Source organism: Canis lupus, chromosome 1 (assembly GCF_011100685.1).
Source record: "Canis lupus familiaris isolate Mischka breed German Shepherd chromosome 1, alternate assembly UU_Cfam_GSD_1.0, whole genome shotgun sequence".
NCBI lineage: Eukaryota > Metazoa > Chordata > Mammalia > Carnivora > Canidae > Canis > Canis lupus.
The window spans coordinates 112,715,110-112,736,244 of record NC_049222.1 but is presented as its reverse complement, the minus strand read 5'-3'; the positions used below and the strand labels follow the sequence as shown (position 1 = coordinate 112,736,244).

At 56.8% G+C, this 21,135-nt stretch overlaps 1 protein-coding gene and 1 long non-coding RNA gene across 16 annotated transcripts in view; one reads left to right on the top strand and one right to left on the bottom strand.

The window, feature by feature from the left end:
• Window positions 1-1,815: 1,815 nt before the first annotated feature.
• LIPE (lipase E, hormone sensitive type) lies at window positions 1,816-20,864 on the bottom strand. 7 transcript variants are annotated; one of them, XM_038528719.1, is made up of 11 exons: window positions 17,609-17,733; window positions 14,540-14,636; window positions 10,349-10,884; window positions 8,057-8,147; window positions 7,796-7,941; window positions 7,383-7,568; window positions 6,940-7,234; window positions 5,695-5,922; window positions 5,300-5,476; window positions 2,667-3,088; window positions 1,816-2,452 (listed from the first exon to the last, which is right to left on the bottom strand). In XM_038528719.1, exons 3-11 carry the CDS (start codon window positions 10,862-10,864, stop codon window positions 2,231-2,233), a joined length of 2,283 nt encoding a protein of 760 aa, XP_038384647.1. In that variant the 5' UTR covers window positions 10,865-10,884; window positions 14,540-14,636; window positions 17,609-17,733; the 3' UTR covers window positions 1,816-2,230. The 7 variants fall into 7 exon arrangements, with proteins under 7 accessions (XP_038384647.1, XP_038384642.1, XP_038384641.1 ...); XM_038528714.1 differs by lacking the exons at window positions 14,540-14,636; window positions 17,609-17,733 and adding an exon at window positions 19,715-20,864; XM_038528713.1 differs by lacking the exons at window positions 14,540-14,636; window positions 17,609-17,733 and adding an exon at window positions 19,652-20,862.
• The window catches only part of LOC102152075, a 95,476-nt gene continuing 88,455 nt past the window's right edge, over window positions 14,115-21,135 (top strand). For 5 of the 9 annotated variants that reach the window (XR_005354585.1, XR_005354583.1, XR_005354582.1 and 2 more), the window contains exon 1: window positions 17,963-19,281. This is a non-coding gene — a long non-coding RNA (uncharacterized LOC102152075). Of the gene's footprint in view, window positions 14,289-17,935; window positions 19,282-19,552; window positions 21,059-21,135 lie in introns of those variants that run through there. The other 4 variants (XR_005354587.1, XR_005354586.1, XR_005354579.1 and 1 more) reach the window with 4 other exon arrangements.

Here is a 21,135-nt window from a genome sequence, read left to right as displayed (position 1 = left end):
GGGTCCCTCTGTTCCTAGCCCCTCAGGAGACTTTTCTTGTGCTTCTGCATCTTCAGCCTCTCCCTCTTCCCCCCTCCTTTCCTGGCAGCATTAAAACATATTCTATCATCTCTAAACACACACACACACACACACACACACACACACACACACACACACAACTACATCAAGCTCCCTTTGCATTATTTCTCATCCCTTTTACAGCTGAACACTTGTGCTACCCACTGGCTAAATATCTTACCTTCCGCTCCCTCCTCAGCCCTCCATGCCTGGCTGCCCACATGCCATGGCCCTGCAATGGCTCTGGACAAGGTCACCAAGGTCCCACCTGCTCCCTGGTGAGGATAACATTTCCATCCTCATCTGACCCAGACCCGCCCTCCCACCTGAAATCCCTTCTACTTACATCTTTCTTGTTTCATGGTTAGCTTCCTCTCTCTCCGGCTACTCCTTAGAACCTTCCAGGACTGAGTCCCCTTTTGCTGCCCATCCTTTTACTGGGGGCTGTCATCCTCACGGCTCTGTCTTGGCCCTTGGCTCATCCCACCTGTCTACTCTTTCTGGAAAGGTTCTAGTCCCTCAGCCAGAAGTGAGCACCCAGCCTGCTCTCCTGCCCCCTGCTGCCTTCCAGATGTCCCCCTGGATTGTCTCGCAGAGACCTTTTGATCTCTCCATGTGCAAAACAGCTCTCAGAACCCCAACACCCACCTTGTACACACCAGAGCCTCTTCCCAGTAAAGACAGCTCACTGTCTACACGCTTCCGTGGCTAGGCCCGAGTGCCCCCTTCACCCCCTTGCTCTCCTGTAACATCTGCTCTGCCCTCAAGGAGTCCTCTTCAACCTCAGTTATGGCTCCTACTCCTATTCCCTATTCCCCAGCTCAGGCCTGTCTTCCCTGTCCCCAGCCTCCTTGGCTTCCTCTACCTCTAGTCTTGCCCTTTCTGGTCTATTCCCCAGTGTCCCAGCAGGCCATTTCAGGACCTTTACTGATCCTGGCCCTCTCCTGTTCAAAGCTCCTCTGTGGCTCCCACTGTTCTCATTATAGCCCAGATTGTACTCCAGGCCCTTCAGGATCTGCTCTTGCTGACTGCTCCAGGCCTCTCAGGCCACTTCCCACTTTACACCAGACCTCTTGGCCAGGTGGAGGCTTTAACTGCCCACTGGTTCTCACAACTTTGCATGTTTCTTCTGCCTGGCAAACTTCTGCTTATCCTTAAGGTCAAGCTCAGATCACCTCCGCTTTGAAGCCCTCCTTGATTACCACAGATGGAGCCTGGGGGGGACTGTGACTGGCTGTGTCTCAGCCGCTCTGCCCACGCTCCCTGAGTCCCTTGAGGGCAGGCCCTGGATAAAAAATCATCTCTGCTCCAAACCCAGGTCTACAAAAGGGCAAGAGCTGCAGAGTCTCGGTTGAGGGACTGAGTGACTGTCACAGCTGGGCAGAGCTTGGGCTTCCAGTATTTGGGGTGACCAGCTTTGCTTCTGGTTTCCTGTTATATTTGCTCCAGTTCTCTAGGGAGTTTGGTTTTTTGGGGGTGGGTGGGTGCTGGGGCTGGGTCTGTAAAGGGAAATAGCTGAGAACCCAGGGCCCTCTGGCAGTCACCTGGATTGTCTGAAAGGGAGGTGGTCTGTGTTAGGAGGGGAGTCCAATCCCTCTGTATCCAAGAATCTGGGGCCGCAGTCCCCTCCCTCCTCAAGACCAGAAGTTGGGCTCCCAGCTTTCTACGGGCCGGCCGGGTTTCTCGGATCCCAGCAGCAGAGTCTGATGCTGCCCCCTGGTGGACGACACCCGTCCCTATTTGCAAGAGGCCAAACTAATTAAATACTTTTATTTACAAAGGAACAAAACAACTGACTTGCCGGGTAGGGCCAGGCCCCCGACCCCGCGGCGGTCACAGCAGCAGCACTAGAAGGCAATGGTGGAGTGTAGCTCCAGCTGTCTCGGAGACTGGTCGGTGTGCGCCCCCTCCCCCAGGCCGGGGTCTGGGCTCTCGGGGCCGCCCCGCCCCCCGCCCACCCCGCGACCATCCCCGCCCCCCACCTTAAGGCACAGTCTGCCCCTCCCGCCCCGCCCGAGGGAGGGGCCGCACGGGCCGGGAGCCTCGCGGGGGTCCCCGCCGCCCACCCCGGGGCGCATTCATCACGGAGGCCGGCTCGGAGGGAACAAGAGGCCTTTAGTGCCGCCCCCCGCAGCCCCATCCCCCGCGCGGCGCGGCTCGGGCTTGGGGCTCAGAGGGGCGGTGAGGAGGGCGCGGCGGGCTGGGTGAGGACCAGACGGATGCGCTCCACGCACAGCGCGGCGGCGTGTCGCGTCTCCCGGCACAGCGCGGCCAGGCTCAGGAAGCCGTGCGGCAGGTCCTCCACCACGCGCAGCGTCACCGGCTTGCCCAGGCCGCGCAGCCGCCGCGCGAACATGACCGAGTCGTCCAGCATGGGGTCCAGCGCGCACGCCTGCGGGATGGCGCGGGGAGGCGGAGAATGAGCCTCAGCCCAGCCTCTCCCCCGCCCCAAACCCACCATCCCGCCCCTTTCCCCTTCCCCGATGCGCCCCCCGTGCCCCCAGCCCTCCCCTTGTGGGCCATTCCTCCCGGTGGCACCTGCGTGCCCCCCCCCCCCCCCCCCCCCCCGCTCCCCGCCCGGGGCCCCGTCCCACCCAGGCGCTCACCACAATGTGCACGGGCGGCAGGCTCTGTAGCATGCTGTCAGACGCCAGCAGCGGCGACATGAAGGGGTTCTTGACGATGGGCGAGGAGCAGACGGGCATCCAAGTGCAGCCCTGGCTGGAGCGCCTGGGGTGGAAACCCTCAGGGAAGGCGGCTCGCGCGCCACAGCCTCTGTCCTTGGCGCTCAACTCCTGCGTCTTGGCGGCTTCTTCGGGGGCCTCCTCTGGGCCAACTAAGAAGTTGACGTTGGAGGGTGTGGAGGAGCCCAGTGTCTCCGCAGACAGCGACAGCTCAGGGGTCTCTGATGTGTCAGAGCTGCCCTTTAGGCTCAGGTCATGGAGTGTCAGGCTCTTGAGGGAGTCTGTGCCCAGCAGGCCCTCAGGCTGGGCCAGGGCTGCCTCAGACACGCTGCGACGCATCGGCTCTGCAAGAGGAGCAGGGTCAGGTGGCCAGGCTGGGCCATAGATCAGCCTGGCTCTGTGGGCTGGTGTGAGGGTGGTTGGCAAGAAAGGTCACGGGAAGGGCAGTGGCCTCTGCAGGAGGAGCTGTGTCCTAGGGCTCCGGAGCCAGAGTGTTCCCCCAGAATCCATCCTTGGGGAGGGGAGGGGAGCCCCAAGTGCCCCAGGCTACAACTCCAAGGGGGAGGTGGGAGGAGTCACCTGGCGGTGGAGGTGGAAGGGTGTGTGTGGTCACTGGGAGGGTTAAATGTAAGTCAGTTTACCTCTGGGAGCCTTAGTTTCCTCCTCTGTACAAAGAGGGGATAAAAATAGTCCTTACCTCATAGGAAATGTAGGACTGGGTGGGATGCAGTACTGCTGCCCCCTGGGAAGTCACATGCTATCATGTTTTATGGTGCCTAGTAACATTACATTCTGGCTGCCTCCTGACCCCAGCAATGACGGCTAGCCAACCTGTTAGGGCCACTCAATACAGAGGGTGTGAACAGATCCAAGTGGAGGGGTGAGCAAGCCCACACAGCTTGAACAAGGCCAGGTTCGTGGGAAGCTAAAGACAGTCTAGGGAGCCTGTTAAGTCCTCAGGGATCCCACACCTGCAGCCACATAGATCTCCCCACAGTTCCTTTGTGTTCTTGGGTTTTATCCCTTCCCTTTGAGTGATCTGGCATATTGTTATCACTCCAATGATGCTAAAGATGTGCCTTGTCCCACATGGAACGCTCATTTTGGTCTCAGCTCCATTAATTTTATCAGATCCATGATGCTTACCACTAGGGCCAGGACCCTGCCTTTTTCACTTTTTTTTTTTTTTTAACTTATCTTTATAAATTCATGAAGGTAAGATGCAAGACAATATGAGAACAACTGTATAAGTGCTCTGTGACCCAGAGGGTCACTGGAAGAGAACTACTGACTGGAGTCACGGGGCACAGCCTGTCAGGGTGCTGGCATCTGCTTAGGAGCACCTACTCTGTGTCAGGTTTGTGCTGGGTGCTTGGCACAAATAGTTGCATGAAATCATTACAACAACCTCATGAGGTAGGTAGGTACTCTTACTGTACTCATTTCATGGAGGAGCAAAGAAGGCTCACAGATATGTACCTGGCCCCTGTCACCTGGCAACCAGGGAACTTCTACTACAGTAAGTTGCTAGACTGGCCCATGTGCCTCTAGGAGCTACACTTGTCACCTCTAACCTGTACAAGGAAAGCTCCAGTGTTCAGTGGCCCATGGTTCAAATCCCTTTTGATTGTTTTTGTATTTATTTGCATCCATTTGAATACCCTAAAATTAAAAAAGTTAAAGTAAAACATATTCAGTTGGAATAATTTTCTGAATAGGAATGGTATTACTTTTGAACATGCACTATTATTCAGAAAATACTGTTGCTTTGCTGGAGATAGAAAATGAGTTGGCTGTACTTTAAAATCATTAAGATGTTTTTAAAAAATGGTGGGGAAAAATAATAGATCCCTGGCTGTTAGTGGTTTTTGGCTGCATGAGGATCCTGCCACCCGCCCCAGGCTGGGAACCTCTTCCACTCACCAAGGTCTATCCAATCTGCTGATCTCTGTAAGTCCAGGTTCCTAGGCCAGCCCCAGAGTAGGGTGTTCCCCCCACGTTAAAAGTCTGGAAAGAGGGCAGCCCCGGTGGCGCAGTGGTTTATCGCCGCCTGCAGCCCAGGGTATGATCCTGGAGACCCGGGATCGAGTCCCACATCCAGCTCCCTGGAGCCTGATTCTTCCTCTGCCTGTCTTTCTCTCTCTCTCTCCCTCATTAAAAAAAAAAAAAAAAAAAAAAAGTCTGGAAAGAATCTGGGAGGGCTGGATTTGAGTGACATTCTTGGGATTGAAAATCGGCACATGTCATAGGCCTTCTGAGTTATTTCTACACTCTTTTTGTGGGATGGGCTGTTTGGAAGGTTAACTCGTATAGTTCTGGGAGTTCTGAGATGAGCTGGTGGATTGGAAGTCCTGGAAATTCTAGGATGAGGGGCATTGTGGAAAATCAAGGCTGTGCCGAAGTTGCTGGGGATAAATAAGGGGTTAGAGCCAGGTGATCTCTGCTCCCATGAGCACCCCAGGGCACAGTCCCTTTCTTCACCCAGGACTTCAGGTGCGCCAGGCCCTCCCTGCTGTCTACCTGGAATGGTGTGTGAGGGGAGGGGCTTCACTCACCTGCCGTGGGCACTGAATTCGTATGGGACTTGTGCCCACTCAGGTCCAAGAATGAGTGGAGCCATGAGGAGGCACCCAGGCGGAGGTCTCGGAAGAGCAGGGCTGTGTCCCGCCGCACCAGCCCCATCATGCCCAGTGCCTTCTGGTCTGAGTCAGAGCGGTCCTCTGTCTCTCCACCTGTGGAATATATGTGGAGGGCTGAGGCCCAGCTCAACACCCGAAACTTCAGGCATCTGTGCCCCTGGGGACCCAAGAAGATCTGATGGCTTCAGCAGGGACAAGGAGTCTCAGATTTCCTTTCCTGAGTCCCAGGGGCCTGGGCTCTAGCCCGTCCCTGCAGGACTCAAGCACCCAAGCCTCCCCCGGGCCCCCAGCTCTGTGTGTGCTGGCCTTACCAGCATAGGCGCTGACACATTTGGTGAGCACGCTGAGGGGCAGCAGTGGGTCCATGAGGCTCAGAAGGCGGGAGGGTGAGGCGGTAGATTGTAGCATCGTAGCCGGGTAAGCTGCCATGATGCCATCTGGCACCCTCACCCCATAGGCTGCTGCCCGAAGGGACACGGTGAAGCAGAGGTTCCCACCTGCACTGTCTCCTGCGAGGCATATCCGTTCCCCTGTCGAGCCTGGGTTGGAGGGGGCCTGATCAGCCTCGCAGGGAGGAACTCAAGCTCTGAGCCAGGAGCACTGGACTCTCAGAGGTGGGGTATGGGGGCCCCCCGAGCCCAAGGTCTAGCCAACTGCAATTTTAGAGATGGCAAACTGAGGGAGGGGCTTGGGGGACAATGGTAAAGGGGATCAAGCCTACTGAGGATGTGGAGATTAGGAAGCTCTGGGAAGGTTGGAGGTCAGAAGCTTAGGGGGACAGGTGGTGGGAGAGGGGAAACCAGGGCCCATTTCAGGGGCAGCTGAGGCCTGGGGATGGAAGGGCAGGGTTCAGCTGACCATGCGAAAAAGCCACATCCCTGTGCCCCAGGGATGTGGCCTGTGCCTTGCCCTGTGCCGCCTTGCCACTTTGCCCTTTGCCTCTGAAGAGGTCAGAAGCAGGGGGTCAGGGGCACCTGGGTGGCTCAGTCAGTTAATCGTCTGGCTTTGGGTCAGGTCATGATCCCGGGGTCCTGGGATCCAGCCCCATGTCAGGCTCCCTGCTCAGCGTGGAATCTGCTTGTCCCTCTCCTCCCCGCTTGTGCTTTCTGCGGCTATCTCTGTCTCTCTCTTTCAAATAAATAAAATCTAGATTAAAAAAAAAGGAGAAGCAGGAGGTCAGAGGAGCTGAAAGAATGAGCTGGGGCGTGGGCCAGGAGGCTGGCGGTGCCGGTGCCGGACAAGAGGGTGGAAAAAGGAGGAGAAACAAAAGGTCAGAGGTGCTGAAGAGATGGGGGGATGGGGCATCAGGACTAGAGTTGGGGAGCAGGAAGCAAAAGAAGGAAGTGGTTGGGACAGAAGATCTGGGGAGCAGTGGAGCAAGAGGGGGTGAACAGATGGCAGCGCTGGGTGGTAGGAGATGGGAGGGCAGGCCCTAGGGGCGTAAGGCCAAGGCCTGAGGGAATACATGGCTCACCCCCCTTGAAGTCCCGGGGTGGGGGCTGAAGTGGGCTGGGGCAGGAGCAGGGAGTGGGTGACAGTGAGGGGCGGGGGCTCACCGAGGAGGGCACAGTGCTTGACAGCCCAGCAGTAAGCGTAGAAGCACTCCTCCAGTGCGCGGGGGAAGGGGGCCTCAGGGGCCAGGGAGTAGTCGATGGAGACGATGGGGACACCCAGCTCCTGGGCCCAGCTCTTGAGGTAGGGCTCATGGGATTTGGAGGTCTGGGCCACAAAGCCACCACCATGGATGTGCACCACCAGGGACTGTGAGCGGGGTGCCTGCTGTGGGCGTGGCCGCAGCTCCAGGCTCCGGGGCCCCTCGGACTTCACCAGGCTGCTGAGCTCCTCACTGTCCTGGGGGGTGAGGGAGGAGGGTATGGGTGAGGCCAGGGCAGCCTGCCGGGCTCACCCCACCAAGGGGATGTGCTCAGAGAGACAGGATTGGGGGGCAGGTGTAAGTGGTGGGAGGTGGGAGGGCACTTGTGGGAGGGCTGTCTCCTACCTGTCCTTCACGCAGGTCATAGGAGATGAGCCTGACAAGGACCGGCCCCGGGCCACTGTGGGCCAGTGGAGGTGAGATGGTGACTGTGAGCTTGGGGTCCGCAGTCAATGGCATTTCAAAGGCCTCTGGTGGCAGACTGAGCAGGCGGCTTACTCTCACGGTGGCTGATGCCATGTTTGCTAGAGACTGGTGGGAGGGAACAGAGGGGTGCTGGGAGGAGCTGCTTGCAGGGGTTGCCCTCAAGCCTTCTCTCCTTCCCCGCCCTCCTCCCCACCCTCATCCCTTCTTTGCCATCACAGGCTGTCCCTGGGCCTGGAGCCCTGCAGATGCCTGATATGGGCTGGGCTGGGTCTCTGGGTCTTCTGTGTGCCCATCTTGTAACAGGTAGGGCCTTCGTCAGGCCCCATGCTTACCGACAGCACCTCAATCTCGGTGATATTCCAGAAGGCTTTCCAGAAGTGCACATCTAGGTTCTGTATGATCCGCTCAAACTCAGCCCCACGCAGCTCTGGGTCAATGGCAAACCGGCCGCTGGTGAAGAGGGAGCTGGCGGTCACACCTAGGGGTTGGGAGGGATGTCAGGGAGCCCAGCGGGGTGGAGGGGGTGGGAATCAGAGGAGGAGGAGGGACAGGAAAGGAGGTGAGGCCACAGGCAGGACCTGGCCAGGACTCACCAAGGCCTGTTTCATTGCGCTTATAGTGCTCCCCGAAGGACACCAGCCCGATGGAGATGGTCTGCAGGAATGGCCGGATGGCCGGTGTGAACTGTGGAGAGATGCTGCTAGGTCACCCACTGCCCAGGAGGGACTGGAGGCAGGCAGGAATGAGGGGCAGAGACGTGCTTTGGGGGGAGACATGGTCATTCACAAACACTTAGTGAGCTCCTGCTATGTGCCAGGCATTGCTCTAGGCACCTTCGGGGAGCTGATGTCAAAGGGGAGACCAACAATAGGCAAATAAAGGCATATATTATATGATGCTTCATGACCAATGCTTTGGAAAAACAGTAAGTGGAAGGGACATAGACTGGCAACTCGGGTCAGGCTGCTTAGATGGTTATCTGGGGAGCACTGGAGGAGGGGTCCAGATGAAGGGAGGGAAGGCTGCTCCCTGCAGAGGACATGGCAAGTGCAAAGGCTCTGAGGCAGCCTGTGCTTGGCGGGGGGAAAAACGTGTGGCTGGAGCACTGAGCCAGGGGAAGGGGTAGCGGCCAAGGTCAGAGAAGCAGAGGGAGCTCTCACAAGCCCTGAGGCATTTGGATATATTATTCCAGATGTGGGTGGAGCCATAGAAGGCTGGGAGGAAGGTGCAGGGATTTCCTGAAAGTCAGTGAGGACAGAGACGAGGCCAGGCAGACGGACGGGGACCAGTTCCTGGGCAGCAGGAAGACAGACAGGAGATGGTTAAGATGGACAGGGCCAGAGATCTTGAGGCAGAAAGACAGTTAAAGGGGAGACTGTGTCTGAGAGAGGAGCTCAGCAGGCTAAGAAAAGACAATAGGGAGACCAGATCAGAGGGGGAAAAAAAACACAGGAAGCTGGGCAAGGGCCAGCTTTGTTCACTCCACAACAGGCCTATATATCCTACTGTGTGCTCAGTAGGAGGCTTGAATGGGGTGGGGGGTGCGGAGTAGGGGGCTGAGCTGGAGCCACATACCAGAGGCTTCTGCCTATGGGAGCTGACATTTTGGGGGCGGGGGCTGTCTGGCAGCATAGCAGCTGGGCCCTCAGAGAATAGCTGTCAAGCATGACCTTGCCCCTGGCCAGGGGCCCAGTGGGCCAGAGAGCACAGCGGTGCCTGGCCATTTTGACTGGAATGCTGGCTTCTCTGGCCCCAGGATCTCTCTCCCGTGACTCTAAGGTCATGGCCCGGACACAGGGAGGAGCCAGCTGGCCCAGCTGGGCTGATCAATATTTGTGGGGTCAGCTTAGGTGAAGGGAAGTTCCCAGGCTGGGTTGGTGAGGACAGGTTGCTCTGTAGGGAAGTGTGGAAAGGTGAGGTGGGATGAAGGCTGAGAAACTGCCAAGCTCACCTGGAGTGGGGATGGGGAGGCCCAGAGAGGATCTGAAGGGTTGCAGTGTCACGCAGGTCCAGATACTCCTGCGGGGGTTCCCTGATGTGGCTGGGGCCTGGGTGACCCAGCACTGACCTCACACAGGAACAAGTTCGGCCTCTGCTCTGAGTCCAAGGACCCCCCTCCCCCCAGTTCTGAGATCCTTAACTACTTTGAGTCCAAAGGCTCCGAGGCTGCTTTCCTCTCAGTGCTAAGGTGAGCAGTTACCCCCTGGGGGTGGTTAGGATGGGCAGAGGGTGGAAGACCTGCACCCGGCAGCCAGGGCCCTGAGTCTGGGAGGAGAGGGGCCACCGCTAGGTCTTCCTTGCTCTCACCAACTCAGAAGTGCTCCTTGGCCTTTTCTGTGGCCTGAAAACCCTGATTCTACAGCTCTTTAGGTGAGCCAGAAGAAAGCCCAGGCCGACTGGGGTCTAGCTGAGCAGCTGTGGCCTGAGCCCCTTGAGCCTCTGTAAAGTGGCAGTGGCACCCTCCCTCCTGCCCACGCCTTCAGTGCGGATGACTAGATGGGGTGTGCTCTTATAAATGGGTCTTTGAGAAAATACTCACTCCCCTCCTAAGGGGTCTCAAATGATTTCAGGGGCCAGAGAGGTCATGGCAAAGGGTAAACGACTCTCCCCTGAGTGTAGGATGGAAGGGAGCAGTGGGGATCCTGGCGGAAAGAGCTACCAAGTTACAGATTTCTTATTACAAAGTAGAATCGACCCAGGGGCCACAAGTTTGAGACCCCCGGTGCAGCCGTCTGAGCCCTAGACCGCTTCCCCTTTCTTGAATCTACTCTTTCTGGAGTTTGGTGATACTGATCACTGTGGTTATTCGGTGATGCTGTCGGGACAGGTCAGGGTCCACCATGTGCCTTCACTGTTGGCCCGGAGGAGGGGGGCGGGGGGCTCACCTGGAAGCCCAGACAGCGACCATAGAAGCAGCCTTTGTGCAGAGTGACATACTCGCGCAGGAATTCAGCAATGAGCCCCTCGTCGCCCTCGAAGAAGAGCCCCCCAGGCCGGTTGGTGGCAAGCAGGCGCTGGGCGTAGTAGGCTAGGGCACGGAGCTGGGTGAGGGCGACCAGGTAGGCCTCGAGTTCCGCCAGGTTGTGGCTGGTGCGGAAGAAGATGCTCCGGCGGTTGGAGGCCACGTAGCGGGATTTGTGTAGCAGGTGTGCCAGGCAGCAGCGGGCTGTGTGCACCAGGCTGCGGTACCCATTGGCCGGCGTCTCTGCGTCCAGGTCGAAGAGGTGCGCCACGCTCAGCAGGCGGCCCAGGGCTGGCTCCAGTCCCAGCGCTTGCTCCCGAATACCCGCAAAGACGCCGGACAGTCGTCGTGCGGTCTCCCCAGGGCCCTGGCTCGAGAAGAAGGCCATGTTGTCTTCTGCCAGAGTCACCAGCGACTGTGTCATCGTGCGCAGGTCCATGTTTTGTGTGAGCCGCGAGGCTGCGGGCAAGTGGGGAGCCCCTATTAGGTTAGGCAGGAGTGGACCAAGGGTGCCCCTGAAAAGGATCTTCATTTTTCAGACCCAAGAGTCCAGGCCCCAGACCCCTCTTCTCTTTGCCGGCTCCTGTGTGGGACGCTTACTGGTTTCCTAACTCCATGCTTCATCTACAACCCAGAAGTCTATCCAACTCTCTGCTTCCTTCCAGAATTACCCAATAATTCAGGTATCCATCTCCACTTATTCTCCTGGGGCCCAGGACTCAGATTCTGAGAGGTGTGGAACCCTACCCGATGCCCTCTCTCAGGACCCAGTTCAGGCCCCCATCCTATCTCCTTCTCAGGCCTCAGGCGTCATCCACAGGCTCTTCGCCTCCACCAGTATTTGGGAGAGCTCAGCCCATAGCCCATCCATTCCCATCAACCTGGTGGTGTCCTAGGACCTCGGTCTCAAGCCCAACTCTCTCCCTGATCCCAGTTTGTAATTCTAGCCTTACTTAAAACCGAGGAGTCACTCCTGCCCCCTTCTGGTCCCTCATATCTGACTGTGGAACCACCCCCCTAAGTTCTGGCTGCTTCCCTGCTCCTCTGTGGGATCCCCAAAACTTGGTTCCACCATTCCTCAGCTGGATCCCCTGGCCTTCAGGCCTCTCCACTTGGTTTGGATTGCACGGGCCAGCTGTCCTCATCCCTGCCATTAGCCTTGAGCTCACTCTGTGCCAGACCTGCGCTAAGAACTTTCTGTGTGTTTGCTCATTTAGTGCTTGCTAACCCTGAGAACCAGACTGCTTCTGTTCACATTTCAATTATTACCGGTAGCATCCCCATTTTACAGGAGAAACTGAGACTCAGGACTGTTCAGTAAGGAGCTAAAGCTTGCATTGAAAGTGGAAGTGCAGAGTTCAAACCCAGATCTCTGGGTCCAGAGCCATTACTTACGCTGGTCTCCCTCGCTCCGAGGGCTCTGGAGGCTGCACCTTTAGCTATGGCCCTCAAAGGCTTGCCCTGGACTAGGCCTGACTTCCCGCACTTCAGGGTCCCTGGTGAGCGTCCCTCCAGGATCCCTGTACTGTCACCCAGGTCCTGGACAAGCCACTCTTGCACCCCTTTGGTGGAGATGGCGCTCTGTGCTCTGGAGACTCTTTCCTCCTGAAGCCCACTCAGGACCTTGCCTGGCTTCTGCCTTGTTCCCCAGAAGGTGTCTTCTCCCCCTCCCTTCCAGGCCCTGGGTTTTATAGCGTGGCCATTCCTGTCTCTCAGCAGACAGTGCACTCACCCCTCCCAGACCTCTTCTGAGCTCCCCTAGGCTGAGCTGCAGGCTGCGCAGTGTGGCTAGTGCCAGTAGAGTCCTGGGGCGATAAACCAGGGGGAGGGACAGAGCCTGCCCAGGGTGTGGCCACCCGGTTCCACCTCCCAGCCAGAAAGGACACGGAAACCATGTGCTATAAACAGAGCTGCGAGCCCAACTCCCAGCCCCCTCTGCCGGTTCCCGCTCCAATGACAGTCCTTGTCCCAGGCTCCTCTGCCTTAGAACCCAGGAGTCTGGGCCCCAGCCCCTTCCTCCCTTGGGTCTAGGAGTCCAGACATTCAACTCCCTCCTCAACAATCAGAAACTGAGGCATCTGGCATCTAGCTTGCCAACCCTCTTCTCCCTTAGCAGCCAGGAACCTTACCCTCAGTTCTGAACACACTGTCCCTGCTCACCCAGTCCTGCTGCAACTCCCTCTCCCTAGGCCCAGTGATCTCAGCTCCTGGGCCCCCAGGCTGGCCCTGGCACAGCCGGCCCCAGCTGCTGGGGGGAGAGAGAGGGTAGTCAGCCCTGCCTGTCCCTCCCGAGAGGACAAAAGCCGATTAAGGGTGGTGCCAAGTTCAGCTGGGGGTTCTGAGCCACAGGTCCTACTGTGTGGTGTTCCCATACTGGGCACCTGCCACTTACCCTTCACAGGCCATCCTGCTGTGACTCTCATCCTTGCCTCACATATGGGAAACTGAAGCTCTAAGAAATACTTTACCTATGTTATTCCACGTGTTTCCTACCTGGCCAGCTCCTTCTCACCCTTCAGGGCTCAGCCTGTCACCTCCTCAAAGAGGCCTTCCTTAACTACTCCTCCCCACCTAAGATACATACGCCTACAATTACTTTCTGCCATCATACTTGTGTCTCTTTTTTTTTTCATACTTGTGTCTCTTCCTAGAATTTTACACACTTGTAATTATATGCATTTGTTTACATGTTTGTTTGTCCCCCCTCCCCGTTCCCTGGGACAGAACCAGACTTCATGGAGCTGTGAAGCTTATATGTGTAGAGGTAGAGCTCTTTAGGAAAAAAGATATAAGATTACAAATACAAACATAGGGACAAGGCTTTGGAAGGGGTCTGCATGAATGAGAGGCCCTGAGACCTCAGTGTCATTGGCTTGGCTATGGGTGAATCCTGTCTCTCCTCTTTTTTTTTTTTTAATTTATTATTTAGGGACACCTGAGCATCTGCCTTTGGCTCAGGGCATGATCCTGGAGTCCTGGGATCAAGTCCCACATCAGGCTCCCTGCATGGAGCCTGCTTCTCCCTCTGCCTGTGTCTCTGCCTCTCTCTGTCTCTGTCTCTCATGAATACATACATAAATAAAATCTTTAAAAAATTATTTATTTATTTATTTTAGAGAGAGAGAGAGAGATTGAATAAGCAGGAGGGGAAGGAGAGGGTGAAAGCATCTCCAGTAGACTCTGTGCTGAGCAGGGAGCCCAATATGGGGCTCAAACTCAAGACCCTGATCAGGATCAGGACCTGAGTGGAAACCAAGAGTCGGACATTTAACCGACTGAGCCACCCAGGCGTCCCTGTTTCTCGTCTTTGATTATCATGCCCCCTAGGGCAGGGGGTGGCCCCAGTGCTCATCATGGGGTCTGGCACATAGTAGTGCTCAGCAAATATTTGACGATGGAAAGGAAGAGTAAAGAGTCAGAGTGGGGGCAGAAGCAGGTGAATGGGAGCCTGGGAGAGGACCACCCCTCCCCAGGGCAGGCAACCTGATGAACAGACAGAGGCCTGTGGAGATGGTGCTAAGCTTGGTGGCCGGGGGAGCCTGGATGGGCCTGGGTGAGCAGCAGTGAGGAAGAGGCTGAATCCGAGGCCTTCAGGATTCCAGGCCCTGCCTTTTGCCCTGTTATAGGCAGGTCCCTGGGGGCTGTTGGGTGGAGACCAGAAGGGATGTCGAAGTTGCCAGAAACTTGCCAAGAATCTCAGGCAGAGGGCACTGGGGCAGAGGCAGGCGCATAAGACCCGTGGGCAACAAGTGGAGTAGAGGTGGGGCCAAGGGGTCCTGTTGCCTGGCGCCAGCCCTTTGCCCTAAAGAGCCACAGGACAGCTGGATCCAGCCTGGATTCTGGCCCCTGAGGACTGAGCAGAGGTGAGAAGGGTGGTAGGGAAGGAAACTCGGGGAGGATGGGGGAGGAAGGGCCAGGTCTGAGGCCTGGGAGCCTGCCAGGAGGCTGCTGGGTTGGGGACAGTGAGTGTAGCCGGAGCCCTGAGTGTGTCTGCCTAAAAAAAAGCAAACACTGCTCTAACGACCCTGTGGGCCAAGGCCAGGCACTGTTCTGTACGGGCTTCACGGGAAGTAACTCATTTCATCGTGGGGACCGTCATCATCATCATCATCACCCTTTTGGCAGAAGAGAAAAGTGAGAGGCAGAGGAGGATGGGACTGCCCACAGTCACAGGGCCGGCAGGGATGGCTCAGCTGGTCCCTGCAGCGTTTCTGCAGAGAGAGAGAGAGAGAGTGTGTGTGTGTGTGTCTGTGTGTCTGTCTGTCTCCTCGCCATCATGTCTAAGCTGGCAGCTCTCTGGGTGGTCAGGTGTGAGTGTCTTTGAGGCTCACACAGATATACATATGTGGGTGCATGTCATGCCTTGTGTTTGCCGGCCAGGATGTTTGTGGGTGGGTGTGTTGACATTTTTTCCCAGTCTGTGCTTTTGTCTGTTTCTCGGTCTGCTTGAAGGCATGTTTGTACGTATGTGTCATGGCCTGTGCTTCTTGGCCTGAGTGTACCTGTGTGTTTTCCTTGCCCTGTGAGATTGCACGGGCATGTGTTTGTATGTGTATGGACGTATATACTCCCGTTTGTGTGCACTGTGGTCGTGTGTGTGTGTGTGTGTGTGTGTGTGTGTGTGTGGCCACTTCCCACTCCCATTCAATGCATCATAAAGTTCTTCCCCTCTGCCCCCACAGAAACCTCTGGAATCTGGCTTTTCTCCCACCTCCACTGACCCCGCATCTAGATAACTGTAACAAGTCCTTCCGTGTTTCTGATTTGGCCCCCTTCAATTTCTTTTCCGCATAGCAGCTAAAGGATTTTTCTAGAACTTTCAATCCGGTCACACACTCCTAACCCTGCAACACCCCCACCCTTGCTCTCAGGATAAAGCCCCAAATCCTGGACATGGCCTCCTAAACCAGGTGCTATCTGGGCTCCCTGCCACCCAGCCCCCCTCGCCCTCCCCTCCCTTGCTGAGCTCCCTCTGTGCTGTAATGAGCCACTTCCTTGGGCCTCAAGGTCTCTGCCCACACTGTCCCCTTCGCCTCCCTGCCCCCTTGCCCAGTAGTCAACACTTGCTCATCCTTGGGCCCAATGTCACCTTCCTGGGAAGCCTCCCTCTTACATTTTCTCAGGACTTTCCCTCTTGTATTTGCCAGTTTATAATTATATCTGATTTGTAGGATTATTTGATTGATGTCTGTGTCCCCAGGTCAAATGTGAGTCTGTCCTCACCACAGAGAGTCCAGGCCTGACTCAAGTAAATGTTCAGTGAATGTCTGCTGAATGAATCTGTGTGACTGGAGCTTTCTGGGTTCATAATTAAGGTTGGGGCACAGAGCAGTTTTGAGTTCACACACCCTGCCCTCAGGAGGCTGGGTTGGCCATCTCTCTGCCCTCACTGGCCAGGTAAGGAAGCTCAGGTGATCGTGCTCCCTCAGAGCCTCAGCATTATCATCTCGGAAATGGGGTGATCATAATGACACTAGAGTCATCGGTTACTGGCAAGATCAAATTGATGACTAGGGACAGCTCCAGCCAGCCTGGATGCCCTCAGGGGAGGGGCAAGGTCTGATTCACCCTGCTGAGGTGTGGCACCCTTCCTGAGCCTCAGGAAATGACAGGTGAATCTCAGAGCTTAGTGGAATGAGCCTTTGTGAGTAGGTGGGCCCATGGGTTTGTGGGTAGGACTGGCTCAGCCCCGTGCAAGGCACCCCACCCAAGAGGATTCTGATTCCTCATGACAACCCTAAGGGCAGCACGATTATTATTATCCCAGTGTTACAGTTCACACATTCCTTCACTTACTAATTCAATAAATATTTGAGTGCCTCTGTGCCTGGTATATCAGGCTATGAAAATGTGGGATAAACAAGGCAGATGCAGTCCCCGTTTTAGGGAACTCGCTAATGGGGAGTAACAGTAATAATAACCTCTACCCCTCATGCAGGCGGGCTGTGTGCCAGTGCCAAATATGCTACACTCATTCAAACCTTACAACAGCACCACAAGTCAGGGAGTCTTATCATTGTGCCCCTTTTACAGCTCAGAAAGTTCAGACAGGGAAAGAAGAAACCTGTTGCCCAATGTGCCAGTTTATGACCCAGGAACTAGGCCCCCAATGGCCACATTCTTAACTTTGGTCTGTACTGCCTCTGGGCATGCTGTCCTGCTTCTGAGGCTGTGTCTGGCAGTATGACAGTGAATGCCCTCAGGTCCCAGTCTGAGCTCTGAGCCTGTCTGCGCCTGCGTGTGTGCACATGCACACATGCTTGTGTGTAGCCAACTCTAGTTCTATCTTTGGCTGATGATGTTGCCTAAAGCAGAGAGAACAATAGGCCTGGTGTCTCTAGGGCCTGGGGGGCTACCTCGGTTTCTTTCCTTCCCCTGAACTTCCCATAGGTCCTCCCTTGGCTTCACAAATACCCATAACCTAAGGAGAACTTAATGTGTGCCCCTGCCTGAGGCTTGCAGCATCTGTTGGTCTGTCTTTCTCCAGCTTGCTGAGATCTGTAAATAATGTGACACCTTAGGACCCCAGTTGACAGCCCTCTCTTCTTTGCCCTAGGGAAGGTGTGGTAGTCTGAAGCCTACCCAGGGCCTCCTCGTCCTAAAAAGAATGGGGGTCAGGAAGTTAGGCTCCAGTGGTGCTGGGCTAAGCAGGTGGCTGACAAGGAATGGATGCATGGATCGAATGAAGGATGGGATGGTGGACTGTTTTGAGCCATACTGGGGCATTTCCCACTATGAGGCACCCTTCCTCCTACCTTTCTCTGACAGTGAATGCCCTCTAAACTTCCTCCTTGAGCAACAGTTTCTAAACCTCTCCATTATCCTCTCATGAGCACCAGGGACCTGAAAACTGGTAGGAAACAACTGAGGCCAGGAATTGACCCCAGGGTCACACATTGAGCACGAAGCCTGCCCGGGAACCCTAGTCTAGGAGACTTGCATTCAGGCCACTCTTCCCAAGTCGGCACCGGGGCGAACGGTGGTCTCTATGCTGAGGGGAATGTTCCACTCTCACATCACCCATTCTCACAATGGGTCAGCCCCGCACCCCCTCGCAGGGCGGCAATGGGCCAGCCCACGGGCTCCCCCACTTCTCGTGGCAGTGGGTCAGTCCACTCGTCCCCAGTTCTCCGCAGGATGTCCAAGGTTCCTTCCGTTCTGCTGCCGGCCCCCGCGCTCTCACCTTTGGTTTTGCTTTTTCGCCACCGCCGGCGGCTACGGCTCTTGGAGTCCTCTTTGGCCCTCTTCGAGGCCAGGGCCCCGTCGGCCCTGGCTGCCCCGGTTCCCCAGACAGACTCCATCAATTCTCCGCCGTCCCCACGCGGGGGCCGATTCCAGTCGCCAGGCCCCGCCCGGATGGCCAATCCTCGCCGCACACTGCCATCGGGCCCCCTGCCAGCCAATCCTGGGCTTGCTCCTCTCTGGGTCCCGCCCCTTGAGCAATCCGGGACGCTCTCCACTGCCGGGTCCCGCCCCCAAGCCCGGGGCCTCAAGCCTGGCCCCGCCTCCTCACGCGCTTTAAAGGGCCCGTGACTAACGAAAATGCAGCCCTGGAGGCGGCGAAAAGTGTCCTTCGGACAGGACTCATGGGGAGTCCCGCGGGGGTCACGCCAGAAGGGAAGCCTCGATCTTCTCACGTGCTGGCTCTCAGCCTCGCTTTCCCACTCACCTTCCCAAGTAGGGATCCCCTAGAACGCGACCCGGCCCGCCTGCTGGAGGGGAAAGCGGGGCGCCTCTGAGCCTCCGCCTGGGGCTGGGGGGGCGAGGCGGGCCAGGTCCTCCGGCAATTCAAAGCCGGGAAGGGGCGACAGCGCTGGAGGCGGGGCTCCGCCGGCGAGCCGTTGGAGAAGGAAGCCCCGTCTTCTTCCCCCGACCTCTGCGTCCTATTGCTCTCTTTCTCGGGGGTTCCTTGCTCTGCCTGGCCCGTCTCTGAGAGAATGGAAGGGCGGGGGAAGGAGAAGGCCCGGCGCCTGCGCACTGGCCCGAAGCCAAGGCTCCGCCAGCCGAGAGCTACCGTAGAGTGCCGGCGGGTGCCTGGGAAAAGGCGGGAAACGGGAGAGGCTCGAGGCTCGCGCATGCGCACGCAGTCAACCGCCGACGGAGCGTGGGAGGAGAGGCGGCCGGGCCGCAGCGGCGGTGTGGGGAGGGCGTCCCTTAAGACTGGGTTCAGGAGCCTGGAGAAACAGCTCTTCGTCTTCCTTGGCAGAGATAGCCGACCTCGGGCCCTCCCTTTCCATCCTGCCCTCCCGCCTTCCCTCCTGAAGCGCATGAGGAGCCCTGACCCTGAGACCTCGTTAGTCTCGTCGGCCCTGAGAGATGGCCCAGCCCTTCGGAGAGGGACTGGCCTCCGGGCCAAGGCCGCCGTTGCCGGCCCTTCGGACTCCACGGCTGTGCGGGAGCCCTCTGCTTCTGGATTGGGGCTGCCTTGCCTCCTCTCAGGCTCTTCGGCGGCAGCCCCGCATTCCGTGCCCGCTTCGCCTGAGCGCCGTGGAGCTGGAGCCTGCCCCCGCCTCCCCCCATCCCCCCAGGGACACCATTGCCTGCGTCAGAGGAGACGGCATCCCTGGCGGCCAGCGGGGTCCAGGGGCCGGCCGCTCCGATGCTGCTCCCCGCAGCTCTCCCTTGGCCCAGCCTCCGCCCTGCCCAGGACGTTGGCAGACCCCGCAGCCCCTCTCCTACGCCGCCCTTCCTGAGAAGACAACCCCCAGGCCATCGGTGCTGGCTGGACCGGGGCTCCTCTGAGGGGCGGCCTGGCAGAGAAGCGTGTCCCTGCCCACCCCGGGGTACCAGGAGAGCTCAAGGGTCACTGGCTGAGACCTGGATTTTCCACCTAGTGGGGATGGAAACGCCGAGAGGGTAAGGGTGTATGTGCAGCACCAGGTGGCCGGTGCCTAAGGCAAAGGGTGCCGCAGGGCTGTGAGTTTGGGGACTGATGGGTGAATACTGGCGTCGGGTGGGGGGACAGCTTCTCCATTTCCTGGCCCCTTCCCTAACCCAGAGCCCTGTCCCGTTTCTGTCTGATTTCCCCCAAATTCCCAGTGGAGAGGCAGCCCGGTGCAGGGGAAGAAGTGCCAGTCCCTATATCTGCCCCACCTCCTGCAAGGGCCTTGACGTGTCCATGCCTCAGCTTTCAGATGAGGCATCTATCAAATGAAGCTGTTGATCTTTGTCTGGAAGAACCATTGAGGGATCCCCTGAGCCAGCCTGACGCACTGGTGGTCCTTACCTCCTCCCAACTGAATAAATGACTGTCCCTGGAAGGCTCCCGTTCCTCTGGCCTCAGACTCACCGGTGTCCCTGTAGTGTCTTTGACTCTGGCTGCCAGTTTTCTTCCCGTGTGCCGTTGTCCCACCGTGTCCCAATGCCACTTCATGTTTCCCCTTGGAGGCCAGCTTCATTCCCTGGGCCACTGTTCCACTCCTCTTGGCTGGAAAATTGCTCTTTAATGGAGACCTCAGATCTGATTCTGAGTCAGAATCTGTGACCCACTCAAACAATGTCCTCCACTCTGAAGCTGGCCCCTGTGTGGATAGCTGGTGCAGTTTTGATAGAAATCCCCACTCGATCGGAGATCTTTGCTGGGATTTGGCTCCTTGAGCTGGATCTGTTTGCTGGGCTTTAGGGTCTGAATGTCCCATTCTCTCTTGGGATATAGATTCAATCTGAGCAGGTGATCTAATCTTGGGTCTAGGCTGGATTGGAGGTGTTGTTCCATCTTTTTGCTTAGCTGGAGGTTTCTGCTCTGGGCCAGGTCCTGGCTGGGCAACCTTTGCCTCTCTCAGTTCTGGTTCCCATTGAGTTTCAGGCTCTTTTCCTGACCCAGGTGCCTGCTGTGAGGCAACTTCCTGTTGAGAAAAGGGCACCTGGTGGATGGGAGGTGATTGCTGTGGTGCAGGCTCCTGTGGGGCAAGAAGTTCCTTCTGCAAAGCTGAATTTTGGTGGGTGCTAGGTTCCTGCTGGGATTCAGCGTCATGTTGGGCAAGAGGCTCCTGCTGAGTGAGGGGTCTTTGCTGCAGAGTGGGTTCCTGTTGAGTATTGGGTCCCTGATGAGTCTTAGATACTGCCTGGGCTGTGGCTGTCACTTTTGGCTCAGGCTCTGGCTGAGTGATAGGTGTCTGGTGTGGCTTAGGTTCCCAGTCAGGCCTAGACAGAGACTTAGAGTCTGGCTCCACTGTTGTTACTTCCCTCTCAGGAGGTGTTGCTCTTCCAGGTTTCATCTTTCTATGCCCCCAAGGCCTCCTTTGTCACAGATCCCTCATTGATTCCTCCTGATGATACCTCCCTTTGGATTCCACTACTTCATCTTGGCATCCCTGGTCTTTTTTTTTTTAGGCAGTTGGCAAGTGGCACTGCTGACCTCCACTCCTATGCCAAGTGATGCACTTCTGTGCCCTCTGCCATGGAAGGAGGGATTAGGAACGGGGAGGCTGTGTGCCCAGTACTCTCCTACAAGAGGGGAGGGGCTTACCCTCTTGTGTCATAAATAGGACCCCACCCCACTTGCCACTCAGTGTTTTTTTCTCTTAAGGTAAGCATCCCAGTTTAGTTCTTTGTTTCATTTGGGATGACAGAAGCCAGGTTCTAGATGAGTGTTCCTTTTTTCCCCTCTCCTCTTCTGATGTTTCAAGAACAGGTCAGAGGGGAGGCAGTCTTTATACTGTTGTAATAATCTTTTCCTCTTTATTCATTCTTTCAAATGGATGCCAGTTT

Excerpts from the sequence above, each read along its gene's own strand:
- LIPE (XM_038528713.1), bottom strand. The coding sequence starts at position 20,642 with ATGAAACCTGGAAGAGCAACACCTCCTGAGAGGGAAGTAACAACAGTG. Across the intron at positions 7,942-8,056 it reads GCGCAATGAAACAGGCCTTG|GTGTGACCGCCAGCTCCCTC; the intron begins GTGAGTCCTGGC and ends CCCAACCCCTAG. Across the intron at positions 5,923-6,939 it reads CAAGCACTGTGCCCTCCTCG|GCTCGACAGGGGAACGGATA; the intron begins GTGAGCCCCCGC and ends CCTCCAACCCAG.